Source organism: Ascaphus truei, chromosome 1 (genome assembly GCF_040206685.1).
Source record: "Ascaphus truei isolate aAscTru1 chromosome 1, aAscTru1.hap1, whole genome shotgun sequence".
Taxonomy (NCBI): Eukaryota; Metazoa; Chordata; class Amphibia; order Anura; family Ascaphidae; genus Ascaphus; species Ascaphus truei.
The window spans coordinates 536489833-536510091 of NC_134483.1; the positions used below are offsets into that span (position 1 = coordinate 536489833).

The window sequence follows — 20259 nt, forward strand, 5'->3', positions numbered from 1 at the left end:
TTTGCAGTGAGAATTGTATACGTTGGTAAATTGTATACGTTGGTAAATAAGGTCCTCCATTTAGGGAGAAGGAGCAGCTCAGTGAGTAAAGACACTGACTGGCACTGAGTTTGAAGCAGGGTTCAATTACCGGTGTCGACTCCTTGTGATCTTGGGCAAGTCACTTTATCTTCCTCTGGCACCAAAAACATAGATTGTAAGCTCCACGGGGCAGGGACTTGTGCCAGACAAAATGTGTCTGTAAAGCGCTACGTAAAACTAGCAGCGCTATGCAAGGACATGCTATTATTATTATTTGTCTGCTTTGTTGCATTGGTTATTCACTTAATGAACTCCTGTTAATTTCATACAATCACCAAGCACTACAAGTTCCTACACATGTATATTCACACCCGGAAATTTACTTGTCATGATATCATGAGATATTATGTATTTTAATCAATATGGTGCTTCAGGGGTTAATGTAGCAAGTTTGAGATTAAAATGACTTTTTCTGGGTCTGTGCAGAACTACAAAGAAGACTTAATTGAGAAGGGGCCTATCACTTATGGTTAGGGTTGTCAGGTGGCTTCTTCAAAAATATTAGACCAAATACACCGCTCTCGCCTCTTTTCTCCATGCTGTTTCCTCCTTGGCATCTCCTCACAATTGGTTGCATTACCTATCAGGATGGAGAAAGCTGCCCAGCCCCCCAGGCCTGTCAGGTCACTTTGCCCAGAGAGGTATCACAGGACACATACATGTCTGGTATTGCCTCTAAAATTTTTTTTACTGTACAGTGTGTCCAAATACAGTACAGCCTGGTTCAATACTGGACACCTGGCAAACCTACTTATGGCCCACTAAAAGTGACGTGTTTAGAGGACAATAAACTCTAACCAGAGACTATTCGGTCAGCCTCCAAGAAAACGTAACGTTCTGGAATAATTACTGGTGCATCCCAGAGACAGGTGACGCACAGATGCCAGCAACGCCTCCCTTATTCCCCAGAGTCAGCCAGGAGGCGCCACCAGCCAGGCCTCTGCTCCTTGCGGTTTCAAGGTTATGGCTAAATCTTGTAATAACTTCACAAGCATTATATCCTCGAGCTCCCCAGATGTTCAGCTTTCTTAATCTGCCCTCATCCACAGCTTCTTCTCTTTCATGTTTACAGATGTTCTCCCAATTCAGAGCTCTGTTTTTGCAGCCATCTTGTATGGCACCAGGCTATGCTCCCTCTGCTATTACATCTGTAATAGAATTGGCAAGACATGAGAACTTGGGTAGGGACTTTTCTCAGAGCTCTGGGCTAGGGAAGAACAATTTTTGTTTCTCACTCCATCCCATTAACTCTAATGCATTGGTGGACAACATGCAGCCTCAACTACTGGCCGCACCAGCAGCCCTATTTTCCCAGTGCAGAGAGAGTGGAGATGTCGCTGCTGTGGATCGTAACTTTTTCCTCCTCCCTCCATTGCCTAATGACCGTGCTAATCGCTAGTGCCCAGTGTAAGGAGAGGAGTGGGGGGCAGTACTCACCAGTATGTATATGGACTGTTTTATGGACTGTGCAACCCTTGACGTATATCATGTTGCTTACCACTGCTCTAATCCCTCTTTTTGGATATCCTGTTGGAGGTGTTTGCAGGGCAACTTTTTTTCCCCTATGGTTCAGAATTTATTTTCCTGATATTTTATTGGGGACTAATTCATGGTCCCCTGATGGATATTTTATTGGGGACTAATTCATGGTCCCCTGATGGATATTTTATTGGGGACTAATTCATGGTCCCCTGATGGATTTTATTTTGTATTTAAATAGGCTATATGTATTGTGTGGAGTTATCCAGATAAAGCAATTCGGATGGAGGATCAGTGAGTGCTATTTACAGGGCTTTCTCCACCTTGCATTTCTCTCCAATATATTCTTGTTGGCGCCTTGTTTCATTTATGTTCTTTATCGGCCAGATTTTTTTATTTTTAGTTGGTCTTGATGCAACAGGTTTGCATTTACTTTTTTTTCTGTGGATATTTAACTTTTTTGGAGAACTTACATTTGTAATGTTTCTACTAATAGTAACCTAGTTTTTATGTATTTTAACGATCTTGATGTGAGGTGCAGAATGATCCATAAATAGAAGGAACGTGAACATTTGCTTCATTAGATGGGTGCAAATAAATGTCTCGCCTTTCAATATATACCAAATAGTCCACGGTCCGGTTCTTTCTCCGTTTATTCAGAGACAATAGAAAACGTCTTTTACAGCATCATGTCAGTCAGTTACATCAGGTTTTCAGGCATATAGAATTTAGTTCTCGAGTGGAGAGTCCTTAGCTTGGTGATGTCAAATGATTCTGAATTCTATACATCCAAGTTAAATTTTCATACATTTTCTTTTTAAACAATCTTTAACCTAGCAATCGCCTGTTTTTCTCACTGAGTCCAATGTTCTTAGTCAATAATCAATATTAGAACACGGTCTCTTCATTTAGCGATATTTACTTTGACCGCAAAACTCTTGTTCTGTCACTAAGTAACTATAGGATTAACTACGTTCCTAATCTTTTAAGACCGATCTCTAGTGTATTGTCTTGCTAACTATTTAACTAATCTTTGATTCCAAACTCATGACCATATACTAGTCAACTCAGCAGACATTAAACACACCAAGTTTCATGCAAAATGGAAATTCATAAAACAGGATGGATTCTGAAGTCACGCAAAACATTTCTACACCTGCCTGTCTCCAGACTGATTTATGCCTTATCTTTGCAAAGGCAGCTAATCATTTTTCAATATCATTTCTAACTTAATACTAAATTACTTTTTTTTTGTAACTTAAATTTTTATTGAATCAAAACAGCAGAAAATACATTACAGAATACTTTTGTCTTGTATGTAAACAATAATTTAACAACTGTGTAAGTAGCAACGAGGTCCGACTGTGCTTCGGGACCTGGTCTTCCGGGTATTTTGGTGTGGACCATACAGTGCAAGCCGTCCCTACTTAAGTGGACAAACAGACACTTTTAACACAACTTAAAGGGGGAGACAAGACACACTCACAATAAAACAAAAAAAAAAGGGGAGGGGAGGTCTGGGCGGAATGGGGAGGGGAAAAGGGGAGGTTGGGGGTGAGGTAAGGGGAGTGCGGTGGTAGGGGATGCAATACGAGGCCCGGCACCGAGCATCCCAAACACTTGCGGGCTGAGTCGCCTCTCACATTGCTGACATTATAATGCTGCTATATAGGGTCCTGGGGGACAGAGAATACCACTTGCAAGCCCCTCCCAAGGAGAACGCATCCACAGCTATCAGAGCCATATTGAGGTCCTCTCTATCCCCGGGATATCTGTCTGTGCCAGCCAGGGCGTCCAGACATTTAGAAAATTGTCACCAGTGTCTTTAACTAAACTCGTTAATTTTTCCATCTGGCAAATGAACCAAATTCGATTCCGAATCTTTGGGATGGTTGGAATATCAGATTGTTTCCATAATGCTGCGATCTCGCACAGCGTTGCAATTGCAAAATGGGCAATTAGTTTGTTATGTGCTTTGGAAAGGCCCATCAGTGGCCTGTTCAGGAGGAACAACCACGGGTCTGGGGGAATTGTGATATCGAACAGTCTCTGAATCCAATGTCTAATCGCCTCCCATAGTGGAGAGATCCGTGGGCAAGCCAACAGCATATGTAACAGGTCGGCTGTTCCTCCGCACTGGCGGGGGCACACGGGGTAGGATCCTGGCACAAACCTTGATAATTTCAGTGAGGTGAGGTACCATCGCATTAGGACTTTATATGCGTTCTCCTTGAGTGGTGCATATGGAGCTCTTTGCTGTGGCCATAAATATAGCGCTCCATTCTTCGTCCTCCAAGTTTTCTCCCAAATCCGTTTCCCATTGAGATCGGAATGAGGGTATCTGCTGTTCATGTTCACCAGAACTGATCACTTCTCCGTATAGCTGAGATGTAAGTCCCTTCGTGTCGGTCTCAGCCAGACAGAGCTTTTCGAAAGATGTTAATAGGGGGTATGGGGCAAATTTGTTATAAAATGCTCGGATCTGTAGGTATCTAAAGAATTCTGAGTGGGGAATCTCTTTTTCTTGCCTGATATGGTCGAATTTTTTGATTTTTCTGTCATGGCCCTACAGATCTATAATCCGATTGTAGCCCCTCTGTCTCCAGATTGAGATATTACCTACTGATAGACCCGGAGCGAATTCAGGATTATTCCATATGGGTGTCACCATGGAATGTTTTGTCGTGAGGGAATGCCGAATTTTCGTAGACTCCCAGATTGACAATGAGTTGGCCACAGAGGAGAGCAGCATGGTGTCGAATTTTCGCGCCGCTTTAGGTAACCAAATTAAGCTGCTTAGTTCCAGAGGTGCACATGCAGCATTTTCTAATTCCACCCATCTCTTCAACTTTGGGTTAGATTGCCATTGTACAATCTAGCTTAATTGTGCCGCGGCTTGTAATATGATACCAGGCAGGGTACTGCTAGGCCGCCCGCCACCACAGATCTTTTCATATTTAATTTACTTACTCTCGGTTTTTTACCTCCCCAGATAAATTTGGAGATTTCAGATTGGAGTCAGTGCAAGTCCCTCCATCTGAGTGGCACTGGAAGAGTTTGGAAGAGGTATAATATACGGGGGAGTAAGTTCATTTTGACACTATAGATACGTCCAATCCAGGATATCCTTTTGGATGTCCACTTCTGTAAATCAGATTTTAAGGTCCGAATCAGGTTGGGGTAATTTGCATTGTACATGTCTGTTACAGTTTTGGTGATGTGGACACCCAAGTATTTTATGTGGTTTTGTTGCCAGTTAAATTTGAAATTCAATTTTAGTAATTTCTCCGTGTGTCTAGGGAGGTTGACATTGAGGGCTTCCGACTTGGATTGATTAATTTTGAAGCCGGAGACCTTAGTGAATCGGTCTAGTAGGTCGAATAGGTTTGGTAGGGAAGTAAAGGGTTTTGTGATAATCAGGAGGATGTCATCCGCGTACAGGACCGCTTTATGGGTCTGGGAGTATGCGTTTAACCCTGAGATGTCTGGGTTTCCTCTGATTTGTGCCGCCAGTGGTTTGATACATAGGTCAAATAAAAGAGGGGATAATGGGCAGCCCTGTCTTGTGCCACTCTTTATTTGGAATGGCAGAGAGGGGTAGCCTTGGTGTATGACCCTGGCGGTAGGGTTAGAGTACAGCGACAGAATCGCTTCGCTCACCTGATCTCCAAAGCCAAATGTTGCAAGCGTCTCTTTTAAATATGGCCAGTCTATCCTATCGAAAGCTTTTTCTGCATCCAGACTTCACAACATGCTTTGAGTTGTTTTACTATTTGCCAAATCCAACAGATCAATAAATCGTCGTGTATTATCTGCTGCTTGCCGGCCCTTGATAAATCCGACTTGATCTGGGTGTATAAGTCTGGGTAGGATGAGACAAGTCTATTGGCCAATAATTTAGCGTATAATTTAACATCAGTGTTAATTAATGATATAGGCCGGTAACTTTTGAAATCTAGTGGGTCTTTTCCAGTTTTATGAATTAGTGATATTGACGCCTTTAACATCTCCTTGGGGATGGGGGCTCCCGCTAAAATTGCGTTAAACATGCGGAGCAACCTTGGGGCGAGTAGCTTTATACATTTCTTATAGTAAAGCCCTGAGAATCCATCTGGCCCAGGGGCCTTTGATGGTTTCAGCTCTTTAATGGCCTGAGACAGTTCTTCAATAGTGAAGTCAGCATTCAAAGCTGCTCTATCTGTGTCAGTCAATCTCCCTAGTTTCGAGCTGGTTAACAAATCCCTTAGGGCACCGCTCGTTATAGAGTTATGTGCCACTTTTTCACCGTTATACAGTGTTTCATAGAAGGAGCCAAATTCGTTTACTATTTTCTGAGGATTAGACGTGGGGGTACCAGATTTTAAGCGTATAGCTTGGATGTTATACTTGGCTTGCCTGTCCTTTAGCATGCGGGCCAGCATTGTATCCGGCCTGTTCGCTTTCTTGTAAAATTTCCTCCTTGACCAACTCGGTGAATTGTCAGCTCTGGAAGCTAGTAGCATGTTGAGTTCAATTTTGGCATCTTTTACCTCCTGTGGATTTTTAGGGTCTAAAGTTTTTTTATGTTTCGAAGAGAGAGTCTGTAATTTGGTTTGGCGATTGACAATTTTGGTGTCTCTCTCGTTTTCGTCTGGCTGTGATATTGATTAACGTGCCGTGTAATGTTGCTTTATGGGCTTCCCATATAGCTAACTGTGAGTCGACAGAGCCTGTATTTATAGTAAAGAATTGGTCTATCTCGTTACCAATGATATCACAGATATCGGGAATTTTTAAGATTGATTCATTAAGTTTCCAATTCGTCCCAGGTCTATCAGTTCAGATATTATTGCACCTTAGCTCTATTGGCGCATGGTCAGACCATGAAATATCATGGATCCCAGCTCGGGTAACCATAGGAACCAGTTGACAGGATACAAAAAAGTAATCAATTCTGCTGTACGAGCCATGGGGGTGAGAGAAGAAAGTGTAATCCCTGTCTGCCGGATGTAATTCCCTCCATATATCTGATAACTGGTTGGTCTTGAGGCCCCGGCGCAAAGATACACCCGCTCCTTTGTTGTATTGACCTACACCCCCTGACCTATCCAGGTGCGGTTGCATGACCATGTTAAAGTCACCAGCTAGCACAACGCACCCTTGGGCTACTGAGTTCAGGGTTCTGAAAAACTTATCGAAAAAGATCGTGCTCTTCTCGCTGGGGGCGTACAAGCAGGCCAGCGTGATTCTCTATGCCCCCTATGTGCTCCTACAACAATAATGTATCTACCATCAATATCACGTTTAGTTAGCTGCACTTCGAACGGAATGCTGTTCCGGATTAATATAGCTACCCCCCGTTTTTTAACCGCTGCTGCAGATGTGAAAACCTGGGTAAAATCCTTGTCAAGATATTTGGGTGCGCTAGATTTACTGAAGTGTGTGTGTGTGTGTCCTGTAAAAAAATTATTTTAACTAGTTACATTCTGAATACAATATGTATATAGACAATATAACATCTTTATTATTCAGGCTTGAAATCGTCCTACATAACGCAGTCACTGATTCATCAGGCCGTCACCCCGGCCGCTTTGTGGGTGCCCTTGATAACCTTGCACACAGGAGACGGTCCTTGTGCAGTCTCCCTTACAGTATATGTGGGGCCTGTGTAATGGCTCACTGTGCTGTTGCAGTGGGGTTTAAACTTTGAACCACATCACTGAGGGCTGCCCTGTCTCTAGACCGGAGGGCGGACTGAGAACGCCATTAACTCTTGACAGTATGGCTGACACTTGGCTGAAGAAGCCTTGCTTGTTTTGCTCTTAGTATAGTGTAGACCACGTACACTGCTCAACCTGCAGGAATGCAGATCATGAGAAACGGTCTGAATGTAGATAGACACATTACAGATCTTGTTCTGTGTTTTATTTTATGATTCTAGATTTTGACATAATGGTAGCCCCGCCCCCTTTTTAAATTATATATTTTTTTATATTGTTTACTAGACCGTGTGATGTTAGGTGTGTGAAATGCCAATACTTTTCTATTTTCGAAACTTGGAGAATAATTAATCAATTACTCAATTAATAAAGAAATAGATGGTTAGATCTAGCTGTATCTCTAAAGATGTCTGCACTTCCCTCTGTGATAGGCTGAACAACACTCACCCAGAGACAGCCAATGAGGATGCACAGCCTGTGTAATGAGACTGCACATTGGCTGTGTAATATGTTAAATGTCACATGAAATGTCTGGAGTTCAAATTGAAGGTGAAGAATACAAGAACTTGACACTTCGGACAGGGATTTGCTTTCCTGTTGTATGACTTTGCTGCACTTATTGTATTATAATTCCCTGTACTGCCTTTAGAAAGCGTGCAGTACACTGTCTGCGCTATATAAATAAAGATATGCATACATGCCTCCCCCCCCCCCCCCCCCCCCCCGTGACAGAGTGAGCGACCTTGCACTCACCCAGGAAACATGGGGTGGTGGAGGGGATTTTAATGGCAGTGGAGATGGCAAGGAGAGGAGGAGACAGATGAGAGGAGGGAGTGTAGTGTGCACAGAGAGGAGCAGACACAGTAAGGCCTCGTCCAGGGTGATGCTGAGTGGGCGCTCATGCTGGCCGTTTAGCTGATTGCAGAGCAAACAAATTTGATTTACACACTCGCTGGCGTGTCACATGAGCGGCTCGCCCAATGAGGGCGAACCAGCTCTGTGATGTCATGGCCGCGCACCCCCCACCCCCGCGCGCACCTATCCAACCACAAATCACCCGGCCGAGCAGAGCACGTGACGTCACCACGCACAAGCTCGCTCGCTCGCTCCCTGCCTGGCCGCAGGCTAAGGGAGTGCAAAGTGGAGCAGGACATGATGATGTGGGGAGGGGGTAAACGGTGAGTGCAGAAAGGAGCAGGGTAATATATATATCCTTGTTTTTTTTTTTTTTTTTAACTTGGTTTAACTTTTTCTTTTTTTAGGGGGAAAAATTGGATTTCGTGTGTTTTGATATTAGTCTAGTATGAAAACAGAATAGCGTAACCTGCGTGCACACTGTACCACTGATTAGCCTCTGTATACGTTCCTTAGTCCATGCTGTGCTTAGTGTCTCCTCTTGGGCTGCGTCCATAGTGCGATCGGCGCAAACAAAATGCCGCAGCTCTATCGGGCCGGCCCTTGTGAGCGCGGAAGAATTTAGAGCCGACAAAAATTGAATTTTTTTTGTGAGTGTGACCTTTCATTTTATGGTCATCTTAATAAACGTGCTGCTTTGCTGTGCAATCTTATAGATATAAAAAAATGTTTTTTGTGTGTGTGTGTATTCAGGTTAAAAACACCAACACATTTGTTAATGTCAAGTATATTTTCGCTACTTTAAGTTCCTCCACCCTTTCAGTGCAGATGGGGCCGCAGCACCACGGAGTGATCGCGACTTCATTGGTGACTGGAACAGAAGAGAAGTCCTCTTCCATTCCTCTCTTGGCTGTAACCTCTTCCCACCTCTTCCGCAACGAGCAGAAAATCCATGACATAGCCACTATATTATAGGGCCAGACCCCATGACGCGATGGTTGAGTCACGGGGAACCCAAAGGGTTAAACCCCTGTTTACTGACTTCAACATTTTTTTTTTTAAGTCTTTTTTTTATCTTTAGATTGAAGGTGATTGGAGACAAACCTTTCTACATTGGAAACGACTCCCTCTGTGAAGATAAAAACAAGAACTTGGTCTGCTGCAGATTGCATTGAATACATATTTGTTGGTATTGAAGCAATAAGCACCTATGTTAGGCTGCGTCCATAGAAGGACAAGCCGCGCTGAGCAGTGCGGACGCTCCGCGCTGAGCCCCTGCATCCTCAATGAGGATGTCTTTAGAGGGGGCTCACGCGAGCGTCCGCAGGCGTGCTGAGGAGTTGGATTTTTCAGCCGACAGCCAAGCTGTTTTTCAGCGGGCTGTCGGCTGAAAACATCCAATCAGCGCGAAGCAGCGTCAACGTCACGGCGCCGTGACGTTGACGTCAGTGCATCGCGGGCGATTGGCCCAGCGACGTCACTGCCCCGCCTCCCACCACCTCCCCCCGTCTCCCGATCGTGCCCGCTGGCTCGCCTGCTGAAGCTGTGCCTCAGCACTGCTCCCCCCCTCTATGGCCCCAGCCTTAGTCTGCAGTATTTGTGATTTTTCATATTCTGTGCCAAGTGAAACGTACCCTCTGGTTGTTGCTGCCTCTTACATGCCTGAGGTATAACATCTTTACTCTTGTGACAGTCTTCACAAGAAGTCCTTTAATCTTTTAAGCTATCCAGCTTTGCATTGAATCCCCTCATCCTTTCTTCTGTATGCCGCTTAAGCCGTGTCTTGTTAAACTGTATATTAACCACAATCCCATGTTTCTTCACACCCCGAACTTTTATAGATGTGTTTTGAGGCTTCACAGAGTGAAATCCTTCCTTAATGCTGCGTTTAACTTCTTTCCCATTTCACAGGTGCAAAGCCTAAAGTGGCTGGAGTTCGCTTTGCTCCAGGGCTTCAAGAAGCCGGATCCCACAACCATGTCCACTTCGATGAGAAGCTGCATGACTCTGTGGTTATGGTCTCCCAGGAAGACGATGGAAACATTTTAGTTAAGGTAAAAATGTCACCGATTTTACGCTTTTAATTGAAACGGAACCATTTAAAAAGAAGGGATGGATCCTCTGTCGGAGAACTACATATTATTTTATTATATTGCAAGTTACATGGATGGGACGTTATCATTAGAATGATTAGTTTTTTCTTCAAATGTAAAGATTTGGGGGTGGGGGAGGGGGTGTATTTATGAGCAACAAAGAAATAAGTGTAGGCTGCACGCAAAATGTATCAGAAAATACAATAAAGTATTCTGCAGGTGCTAGAAACATCGAACAAAAGGCAAACATCCCCAATACTACATCCAACGGGACAAATGATATAGTTAAATACTTGGGTGTTTTTATTTGTAAGGGTCATTTCGTTAAACTCTTTGGCCAAAGCGCTATAAGCCTGCAGCCACGTCACGGCATGACCAGTATGCAGCCACGTCACGGCATGACTAGTATGCAGCCACGTCACGGCATGACTAGTATGCAGCCACGTCACGGCATGACCAGTATGCAGCCACGTCACGGCATGACCAGTATGCAGCCACGTCACGGCATGACCAGTATGCAGCCACGTCACGGCATGACCAGTAAGCAGGTCCTAACGCTACCTGTGAGCATTCTCATTTACCTCTGCAGTGGCGGGAAAAAGGTCTTAATAGACCTGTCCTGCACAGGAACATGGGAACACCTGCTACTTAATAAGTGGGAAGGGGGTGAGCTTAAACCCAGGGAGGTGGGGTCACTTGGCTTCCAACTACTGTTGCCAGTTGATATTTTACAAACACACACAATCCCCGCAAGCTCTGAACGCACAACACCCACCACACCATATGTATTGGTGTCAAAAGGAGTGCTATTGGCTTTGTGACCAAATGTATGTAACAAAAGATAAAAATCCACAATGCTACATCCAATGGGACAGACTTTAGTATTTAACTATAGAATTTGTGATATTAGATATAGCATGGGGGATTTTTGTCTTTTGTTGTATACATTTTGTCACAAATCCAATAGCGCTCATTTTTGACACGAATATATATTGTGTGTTCAGAGCTTGCAGGGATTGTGGGTGCTAGAAATATACAGCATAGTCCTGTCCATACTACCCCATAGATATATGTGAACCAGGGAGTTTGTATGCAGCACATAAATAAAACACAATGTATGCTGGAAAAATCATTTACATAGAACGTTTAGCACGCAAAGGTGCTAAAACGGTCATTAAATAAGTTATTATAATATTTTTTTTTAACCCCTTTGGTAATCTAGTGCTTTTTTTGCACCAGTTTGGCAGCTAGAAGGTAAGTAAGGGCATTACATTACATTACATTTGCAGGTAACAGCATTTCACTTTCTGTTATTTATGACTTGTGTAACTGTTGGAGTGCAGTATTGATATAATGTATATTCTTCATGTATTATGTAAATTGCAATATTCTTCACGCGAGTTGTGATTATTAATTACACTGAATGTATTACGATACTTGCCAAATTGCTTTATATGGTAGGTCATCAAATTCAAACCTCAAAGTGGCCCCCAATGACTCTTGCCCAGGGCCCCAAGAACCCTATAGCCACTCCTGTTATATTTGGAGCTTGGTGAATAGACTCCAGATTGAAAAAGCTTCAGGTGTAATGTCAGTCTGTCAGTACTAAGCTACAGGTTTAATGTCAGTCTGTCAGTACTAAGCTACAGGTGTAATGTCAGTCTGTCAGTACTAAGCTACAGGTGTAATGTCAGTCTGTCAGTACTAAGCTACAGGTGTAATGTCAGTCTGTCAGTACTAAGCTACAGGTGTAATGTCAGTCTGTCAGTACTAAGCTACAGGTGTAATGTCAGTCTGTCAGTACTAAGCTACAGGTGTAATGTCAGTCTGTCAGTACTAAGCTACAGGTGTAATGTCAGTCTGTCAGTACTAAGCTACAGGCCCTAATGTTGGAACTCACTGTACTGGGCTCCAGAATTTACTTTTCATTTAGAACTGATGTGTTTTTTATTTGTGGTATTTTTTTAATTTATTTATTTTAGTCCATTTGTGTATAGTGGGGGAACACGTTTATTAAGACCTCAGTGTGTGCAGACAACGTGGGAGGTATAGCGGTCACTCTGTGCTGGAGCTTCAAAGTCACGCCCCACAATGCCTTGCTGCTTTGGGTGCTTGCTATACCAGCCACACTAAGGCCGCGCTTATAGTGCCTGCGACGTCGCATCAAAACAAATGTATTGACGCCGTCACGTGCGCCTTTTGTAGTAGGCGCGGCGCAGCATGACGTCGCCATCGCTGGCACTATAAGCTCTGCCTATGGTGCCGTTCAGGGCCTTACTAATTGCACAGTCCCCACACGGGCTCAAGATTTTATGATTGGGATCCGCCATTTTTTAATTTTTTGGAGACTCTCTACAAACCTTTAGTGCTCCTGAATCGCCTTTTTAGAATCACTGAATTAAGCTAGTGATGCAATTTGTTTCATTGCACGTTTTTACATTATGCAAATTCTACAAGATTTTTGGAGCACATGCATATTTTTTTAAAAAATTCTTTTGTAATGCTAGTGTTGATAATATTGTACACACAGGATCTTCTGGTTCAGGGGAGACCTGCAATAAGTATTAAGAACTGTTTAAAAACAGTTTTTTGTAATTGTGATGACTTCTTTACATATGGAACGGAATAATGAATCAGGAGTTGTATTCAATGCTGTATCCTGTCCTAGTGATCATTTAGAGCAGTGTTTTTCAACTAGGGTTCCTAATAACCCTTGGGTTCCCCGGGCATCCCTAAAGGGTTCCCTGCAATCTTTGTGTCATTTGAAAATTGTACCAAATACAGAAGAATTTACAATTCATCTGATCTCAGGCGCGCTATTAGAGAGGGTCGGGGTTCCTTACAATGCATCTGATCTCAGACACGCTATTGGAGAGGGTTGGGGTTCCTTACAATGCATCTGATCTCAGACGCACTATTAGAGAGGGTTGGGGTTCCTTACAATGCATCTGATCTCAGACGCGCTATTAAAGAGGGTTTGGGCTCCTCAGAATTTCACATAGGGTTACTTAACCAAAATAAAGTTTGAAATAACTAGTTTAGTGCAATCAATATATCCTTACTCCATAAATGGCTATTTAATTTAGCCTGCTGTACTTTCAAACATGGACATTTCGGTAGATATTTTGATAACCATCTGTGCTCATTTGCATGCCATTTCCCATCATTCCTGGCTGCAGTGGAAGTATTATATGTTAAGAGATAATGTTAAAAGTCGGGTTGCAGACCTGTCTGAGATGTGCTCACAAGTGATAGATTTTTTTTGATGATGGTTTGGAAATGAAAATAAAGACCAGCGACCTGACCTTCACCTTACTTTGCATTCTGTACCAGATAGAATGGTGCTCTCTAGTTGCCTGTATCTTCATGTCCTCAGGCAGAGAGTTTTTAATCTTGTGGTGTTGTGTATTCAGTGCGAACATTACCTTTCTATTCTGTAGCAAACAAAAACCTAGGCTGCTCTTTGTGTGATAAATGTGTGACAAAGTGTTAATTATAAATGAGTGTGTGTGGCTCAACCCAAATTAACCCCTTCAGGGTTCTAAAGGACAATGTGAAAATATAAGTGAGATTTCAATCCTATCAAATACATTTATATAATAAAAACAAACAAATACACATATAAAAATAAGTGAAATGAATAGCGGTGAGTCCCACACCGTTTAAAAAACAAAAAAAACAAAGGTAAATTAAAATGATACAATCTAACACAAGACGTTTTTACTTCACACACCATTGAGAGCGAAAGTAACCATTCTATACCAGTCCTAATCCCTCTCTGGAACCATTCTATACCAGTCCGAATCCTTCTCTGGAACCATTCTATACCAGTCCTAATCCCTCTCTGGAACCATTCTATACCAGTCCGAATCCTTCTCTGGAACCATTCTATACCAGTCCTAATCCCTCTCTGGAACCATTCTGTACCAGTCCGAATCCCTCTCTGGAACCATTCTGTACCAGTCCGAATCCCTCTCTGGAACCATTCTATACCAGTCCGAATCCTTCTCTGGAACCATTCTATACCAGTCCTAATCCCTCTCTGGAACCATTCTCTACCAGTCCGAATCCCTCTCTGGAACCATTCTATACCAGTCCGAATCCCTCTCTGGAACCATTCTGTACCAGTCCTAACCCTTCTCTGGAACCATTCTGTACCAGTCCTAATCCCTCTCTGGAACCATTCTGTACCAGTCCTAATCCCTCTCTGGAACCATTCTATACCAGTCCGAATCCTTCTCTGGAACCATTCTATACCAGTCCGAATCCCTCTCTGGAACCATTCTGTACCAGTCCGAATCCCTCTCTGGAACCATTCATCCCTTCAATGTACATTCACATTTTAATTCCCCAAACATTAAATTTGTACATTTCATTAATTACAATGATAAATGTACATTATTATGTGGTTAATGTTTTAAAATATGATAAATTAACTAAAATAACGAACCAAGAATTTAGTGGGGAAAAAGACATGTTAAAACGTTTATAAAACCATATATAAATACTATGTTGCAATGTTTCTTTTACCGATGTTAACACAATTGAGGGATTATTTTTAGATGTATATCCAAGTTCATAACGTCTTTGACCAGCACGTACTTATTTTCTTATTCTTTAGAATAAATCAAGGATTGATTATAATGCCATATTTGGTCTATATGTTAAAAGCCCTTTTTACCAGCTTATTATTTTGAGCCCATGTGGATGGAGTTTTGTTTGTGTGAAGTCTTGGCGTCTGCGCTGTGACGTGTTGTAACCGTGCCCCTGACAGAACTCATATCTATACAGTAGGACAACATACACCTTCAACTGCTGAACCTGACAAACCAATAGGATTCAATAACTCCAACAGTGTCCCTGTACTGGCTGAGGGCAGACAGATGTTCTGCAAATAGATGCAGTGATGGCTCCAGGGACATACGTGCTAAGCCGTAAATGACATGTGTCGTATAGTGCATGGCTGCTTGGTAAATATGACCTTTTGTCAAGGTTATTCCTCATGTTAATGGATAAGCAGGCCGTGGCGTTTTTAGATGTGTTGTCTTGCATTGTTTTCATTTAGAGTAGGGATTTTATAATGTATAACGAGCTGCATTCAGATGACTTTCCTGATGGGAATCAGGGGAAAACTATATACTGTATATTACATGCATTGTTTGTGGTATACCGCAATGTATGAAGCATTTCGGGGAGGAGGTGGGGGAGGCAGCGGTTGCTCCGGCACTCAATTGAGGTAAGGAGGGGACATGTCCCCCGATTCCTTACTGACGCCTAAGCAGCGTGCTTGTGGTACTGGATGTATGATAGTGCTGCTAACGGTAATAACAAAGCACTAGTAGTGCCAACTGAGTACCACACACAATGGATAAAGAAATACTCTTAGAAAACAATGTAAAGTATATACTCAAAGTCGCTCAGTCCCGCAGCAAGAGTCCAAGGAGGTGTTTCCAAATCCTCCACAAACAATTATGTGAATTGGGGGTGACCATCAAAACCATGCTCTGGAGGACAACTTTCTTCTTTTCTGCTAACAGTAATGTAGAAGGAAGAAGTAGGGGCCGGCTTGGGAGGTCCATTTTTGACCTGTTAAGTTTGAGTCGGTTGGGGGCCATCCAAGATGATCTAGCGGAGAGACAGACTATCGTCTAAATTTGTGTTCTAATAGAGGTGATAATTGAATGCAAGAGATATGATCAGGTCACCTTGAGAGCGTGTGTCGAGGGAAGAGGTCCCAGGACAGAGCCCCTGGGGTAGGCCCACAGATCAACGGAGGATTAGGAGGTGTTGGCAAACGAGGCACTGCAAGTACAAACAGAGGGAAGGGGAAATCCAGGATAGAGCCCTTACAGATTTTGGTGAGGGCTGTTTCGGTGGAGTGAGCAGTACGGAAGTCAGATTGTAGAGGATCCGAGGAGGATAATAGGCTGTAACAATGGAGCAAGCGAGAGAATACAAGACATTCAAGGAGTTTAGAGGCAAAAGGCAGGAGAGAAACAATGGAATAATTAGAAATACCGGTAGGATCAAGTTTGCTGTTTTTGAGTAAGGGTAAAGTGTGTGTGTGTGTGTGTGTGTGTGGACGGTAAGAGGTAGGAGAACAGATCATCAGTGACGCATCCTCTTCTGTGTCAGAGGAAAAGAGTCCAGGAAGGCAGTAGAGGTGGTGTAGAATAGGAGGAGGATACAGAAGGGATACCTCGGTGAATCGAATCCACTTTTATCTTGAAATAGTCCCCAAAGTTCTGAGGCGAAGTGCAGGGAGAAACACAGGTAGCAAACTGAGGTCTGAGAGGAGTCAATGACCGATGGGAGTGGCGTTAATCAACAACATGCCAGTAAACATGCGGTGGCTCTGCACCTTTAAAGCTGATGTTCATAGAGTATTGTGGAACTCTAAATGTTAAAACTAGGGTGAAAATGGGTGAGGTCCAGTCCCCTTAACTCGTCAAAAAAAACATATCTTTATTTTCCATGTTCTTAAATCTGAAACAAGTAGTATACCAGGTGTTACTTTATTACCAATCCAGCACAATGTGTTTATTCAAAGGCTTCGTATCGTTTCCAGAAACCTGCTCCCTTGTCACTCTTGCCATTTCCAAAAACACGAAGAAAAATCTATTGAAGTTGACATTTCACCACGTTCCGTAATTGACCTGGATTTAACTGGTTTTCATCTCTGAAGAATCTCTGAGGCCTTACTTGGTGAGTCATACAAATAGGTTCCTGGCGCCCATCCTTGTTACATTCAAGCATCCATGCCCAGTGTGCACCTGTCCAGCTCCCTGAACAGGAAGTGACGTCACGAAACGCGTAGGGACAGAGGTCATGGCGCCTTGGAGGAAGTCGGAAGTGCGTCACGCGTTTTCACCTCACAGCATACACAGACTGTCGGAGAGGTCCCTGCAAGCTGCTGCGCCATTGCTGAGATCCTTGCGGCCAGAGGGAGGAGTGTGCGATTACCCCCACCTGTGCAGGTGTCTGCAGAGGACCACCTTCGTCCAGACTATTGCCATTGTCTGGTGCTCAACGCATGTTTTATACGATCCTGTTGTAAGTAGGGTTTGGGGTATTAACCCCTAATGATCCGCTACAACAGGCTTCCTTGTCTTAATAAATTAGTTTTGTATGTCATCAGCTTCTGTGTTTCATGTTTTATGTTGTTTGTTGTCAGTCAGTATTGTTTTATGTCAGTTGTTATTACTATGCACACTGATGTTTTTTTTTCTTTTTATATTTTTCTGCATGTCACGGATCTACTGATTGGAGCCTGATCTTGCATCACAATAGCTTGGACTTTATCTTAGACTCAGTGGACATTTTATCATTGTGGGCGCTGGTGTTTTTTTTTTTTTTTTTAATGATGTCTTTGGGGCACATGACCTGAAGTAAATAAGAAATGTACATAATTGCCGTAAACTTTCTGTAGATTATTATTTAAGTAGTTGTGCTGGTGCTGTCAATTCTCTGACCGGATCACCGCAAAATCTGGCACAGGGCAAATCTTATTGAAAAAGTAAATGAACGCACACATCTGTAGGATAGGGTCATATCGGGCCATTCACCCAGGTAAGACTGGGTGAATACTACATTTCTGGGGACAAGTGAACTTTTCCTCAGGTGGAAACGGCAAATAGTGTATACAGGTAAGTAATGGGTGTCTTTCCATGCCATTGTGGACATGTTGGGGGAATAATGGAGGTTTCTATACTGAAAGACTGGCCATTTTTTTCCCCATTAAGTAGAAAAGGGTCAGATATATCTAGGGCAAAAAAAATAAATACAAAAGCATAAAAGACGCTCGATCCCATGATGATTTCTCTGTTCTGAACACAGAAGCTGTGTACGTTATTAGCACAATAAGTGGTAGAGAAATTTGTAAGGCTAAAAGCAAATTATAAACCCATGTGGTCGGTGTAATACTATTACTGCAGCTTTGCAGGAACATTTCCCACTGACTGCCCAGGGTTACAGTGGAGAAGCAGACAAGAGTATGCGGCACAGATAAATATCAGGTTTTATTGCTTGGTTGGAAACCAAAGTAAAGTGCAAGATACTTAACCCTTTACACTCCAACTTTTTCTGTACGGTATTTATTTACAAGTCTGCTGTAGGCATCATACAAATAGATTTCCATTCTGCAGCCTAGAGAGAATACGTTTGCATGTCTTACACAGGCTCACAAACCTGCTTCTTCCATCCCATTGTCACATGTCATACAGTGGTTAAGCTGTTGCCAGGGATTCTGGGTAGTGACATGCAATTGAGCTCCCACTAGGTGTCTCACTCTTTTTTTGCTTCCATTCCAATTTATGTGGATTTCCTTGATCTTTTGTCTGCTGCATTAAATCGCTTACACAGCTAAGGGGCCTATTCACTAAACTTCGATAAGTTCAGTGCATTACTGAGCGGGTTTGCGGGTTCTTACAGCAGTATAAGATATTTGCCAAAACGGAATTTACTAAGAAAAATTGCAAGTTTTTTTTTTGTCGTGCGCTAAAAAAAGGCAAATCCGCACTACGTGTCACTGCAGTAGTCTATGAGTGCTGCACAGAGAGGGCTGCACCTCCCTGCACAGATCTTACAGGTGATTGCGCAGTTTTAATTTAAATTTGAATAACATAGTATTGTAGCAGGGGGCCTCCGGAGCTAAACCGCATTAATTTGAGTCTCGGGGACCGCCTGCTTCCCGAGTTGCAGGCCCCGATATGGGGTGCCGGTATCTCTCTGCATTGTTTAAATCTCCCGCATCACGTGACCGGGACATTCAAACTTCACGGGGATACCGGCACCCCATACCGGGGCCTGTAACTCGGGAAGCAGGCGGTCCCCGAAATTCAAATTAATGCGGTTCAGCTCCGGAGGCCCCCTGCTACAGTTTTTCAGCTACCGCACTACTTGTTACATCCAGAGTGTTACAGCTCGTTAAAAAGTCATTTTAGTGCGATATTCACATGTTATCAAAACTGTGACTAGGTACCACACATGCAATATTGCTTGAAAAGGGCACTTAACCTGCATTAATGCACTTATCGAAGTTTAGTGTATCAGACCTCAAGTATGGGACAAAGGAGATACAGCAACTGTGTAAAGTGCAATCTAAAATTAACAAAGTATATCCAATTTTTTTTATTCCGTTAAGATTTTTTTTTTTTTTTTTTGGAAATTAACAATTGTTGACACTAAAATGATTAAATATTTGGGGGTTTATTTAAAGTACCTTTTTTTTTTTTATAATGAAATGTGATTGTCAAAATAAAAAGTAGCGTAAAAAAAAAAAATATTCCCATACAAAAATGTTTATCTGGAGGATCAACGTGTCTAAAGGGATTCTGGTTACAGTTCACCTTAAAAATATCCTTGCCTTGAAAGTGAGCGCAATGTCTTTCTCACTATAGCGGATCCCCAACTCCTGTTTGTTTGTAAAAAAAAATTCTAGCTGCGCATTTTAGTGTCATTTGTATGTAAAAAGGCCAAAAGCCTGAAGTAGTGTTCGCATGGCAACGTCTACTGTATATTCTTCCCTCCTACTGTCTCTGTACGTTCTCCCTACCTACCAATTAGACTGTAAGCTCCTCGGGGCAGGGACTCCTCTTCCTTAATGTTACTTTTATGTCTGAAGCACTTATTCCCATGATCTGTTATTTATATTATCTGTTATTTATTTGATTACCACGTGTATTACTTCTGTGAAGCGCTATGTACATTAATGGCGCTATATAAATAAAGACATACAATACCTTACCAGGCAGAGCTGTTTTCCATGCAGACTAAAGAGGATCTTGTCGGAGAACGGTTTTATCTTGGTCTTCTCAGATAAGTCTTTGTAGTTCAGTTACGTCACTGATTGAGATGGGCTTAGTAACTATTCTAATCATTTTTAGCATTTTTAATAATTTTTTAATTAAATACGTAATTAGCGTGCAAGGGAAAAGAAACCTGAGCGGTGACATCGGATGTGCTATACAATGTACAATGTGATGCAGAAACTGCCCCTTCAGTAAATCTCCCCCCTATTACTTCCTCCTTGTTTCTTTTGCCTCCTAGAACCC

At 42.7% G+C, this 20259-nt stretch overlaps 1 protein-coding gene across 5 annotated transcripts in view; it reads left to right on the top strand.

The window, feature by feature from the left end:
• Positions 1-20259, top strand: part of ADISSP (adipose secreted signaling protein) — a 183612-nt gene that overhangs the window by 57901 nt on the left and 105452 nt on the right. For all 5 annotated transcript variants that reach the window (XM_075572792.1, XM_075572819.1, XM_075572810.1 and 2 more), the window contains exon 3: positions 10026-10168. In XM_075572792.1, the coding sequence (XP_075428907.1) occupies positions 10026-10168 (143 nt within the window). The remainder of the gene's footprint in view (positions 1-10025; positions 10169-20259) is intronic.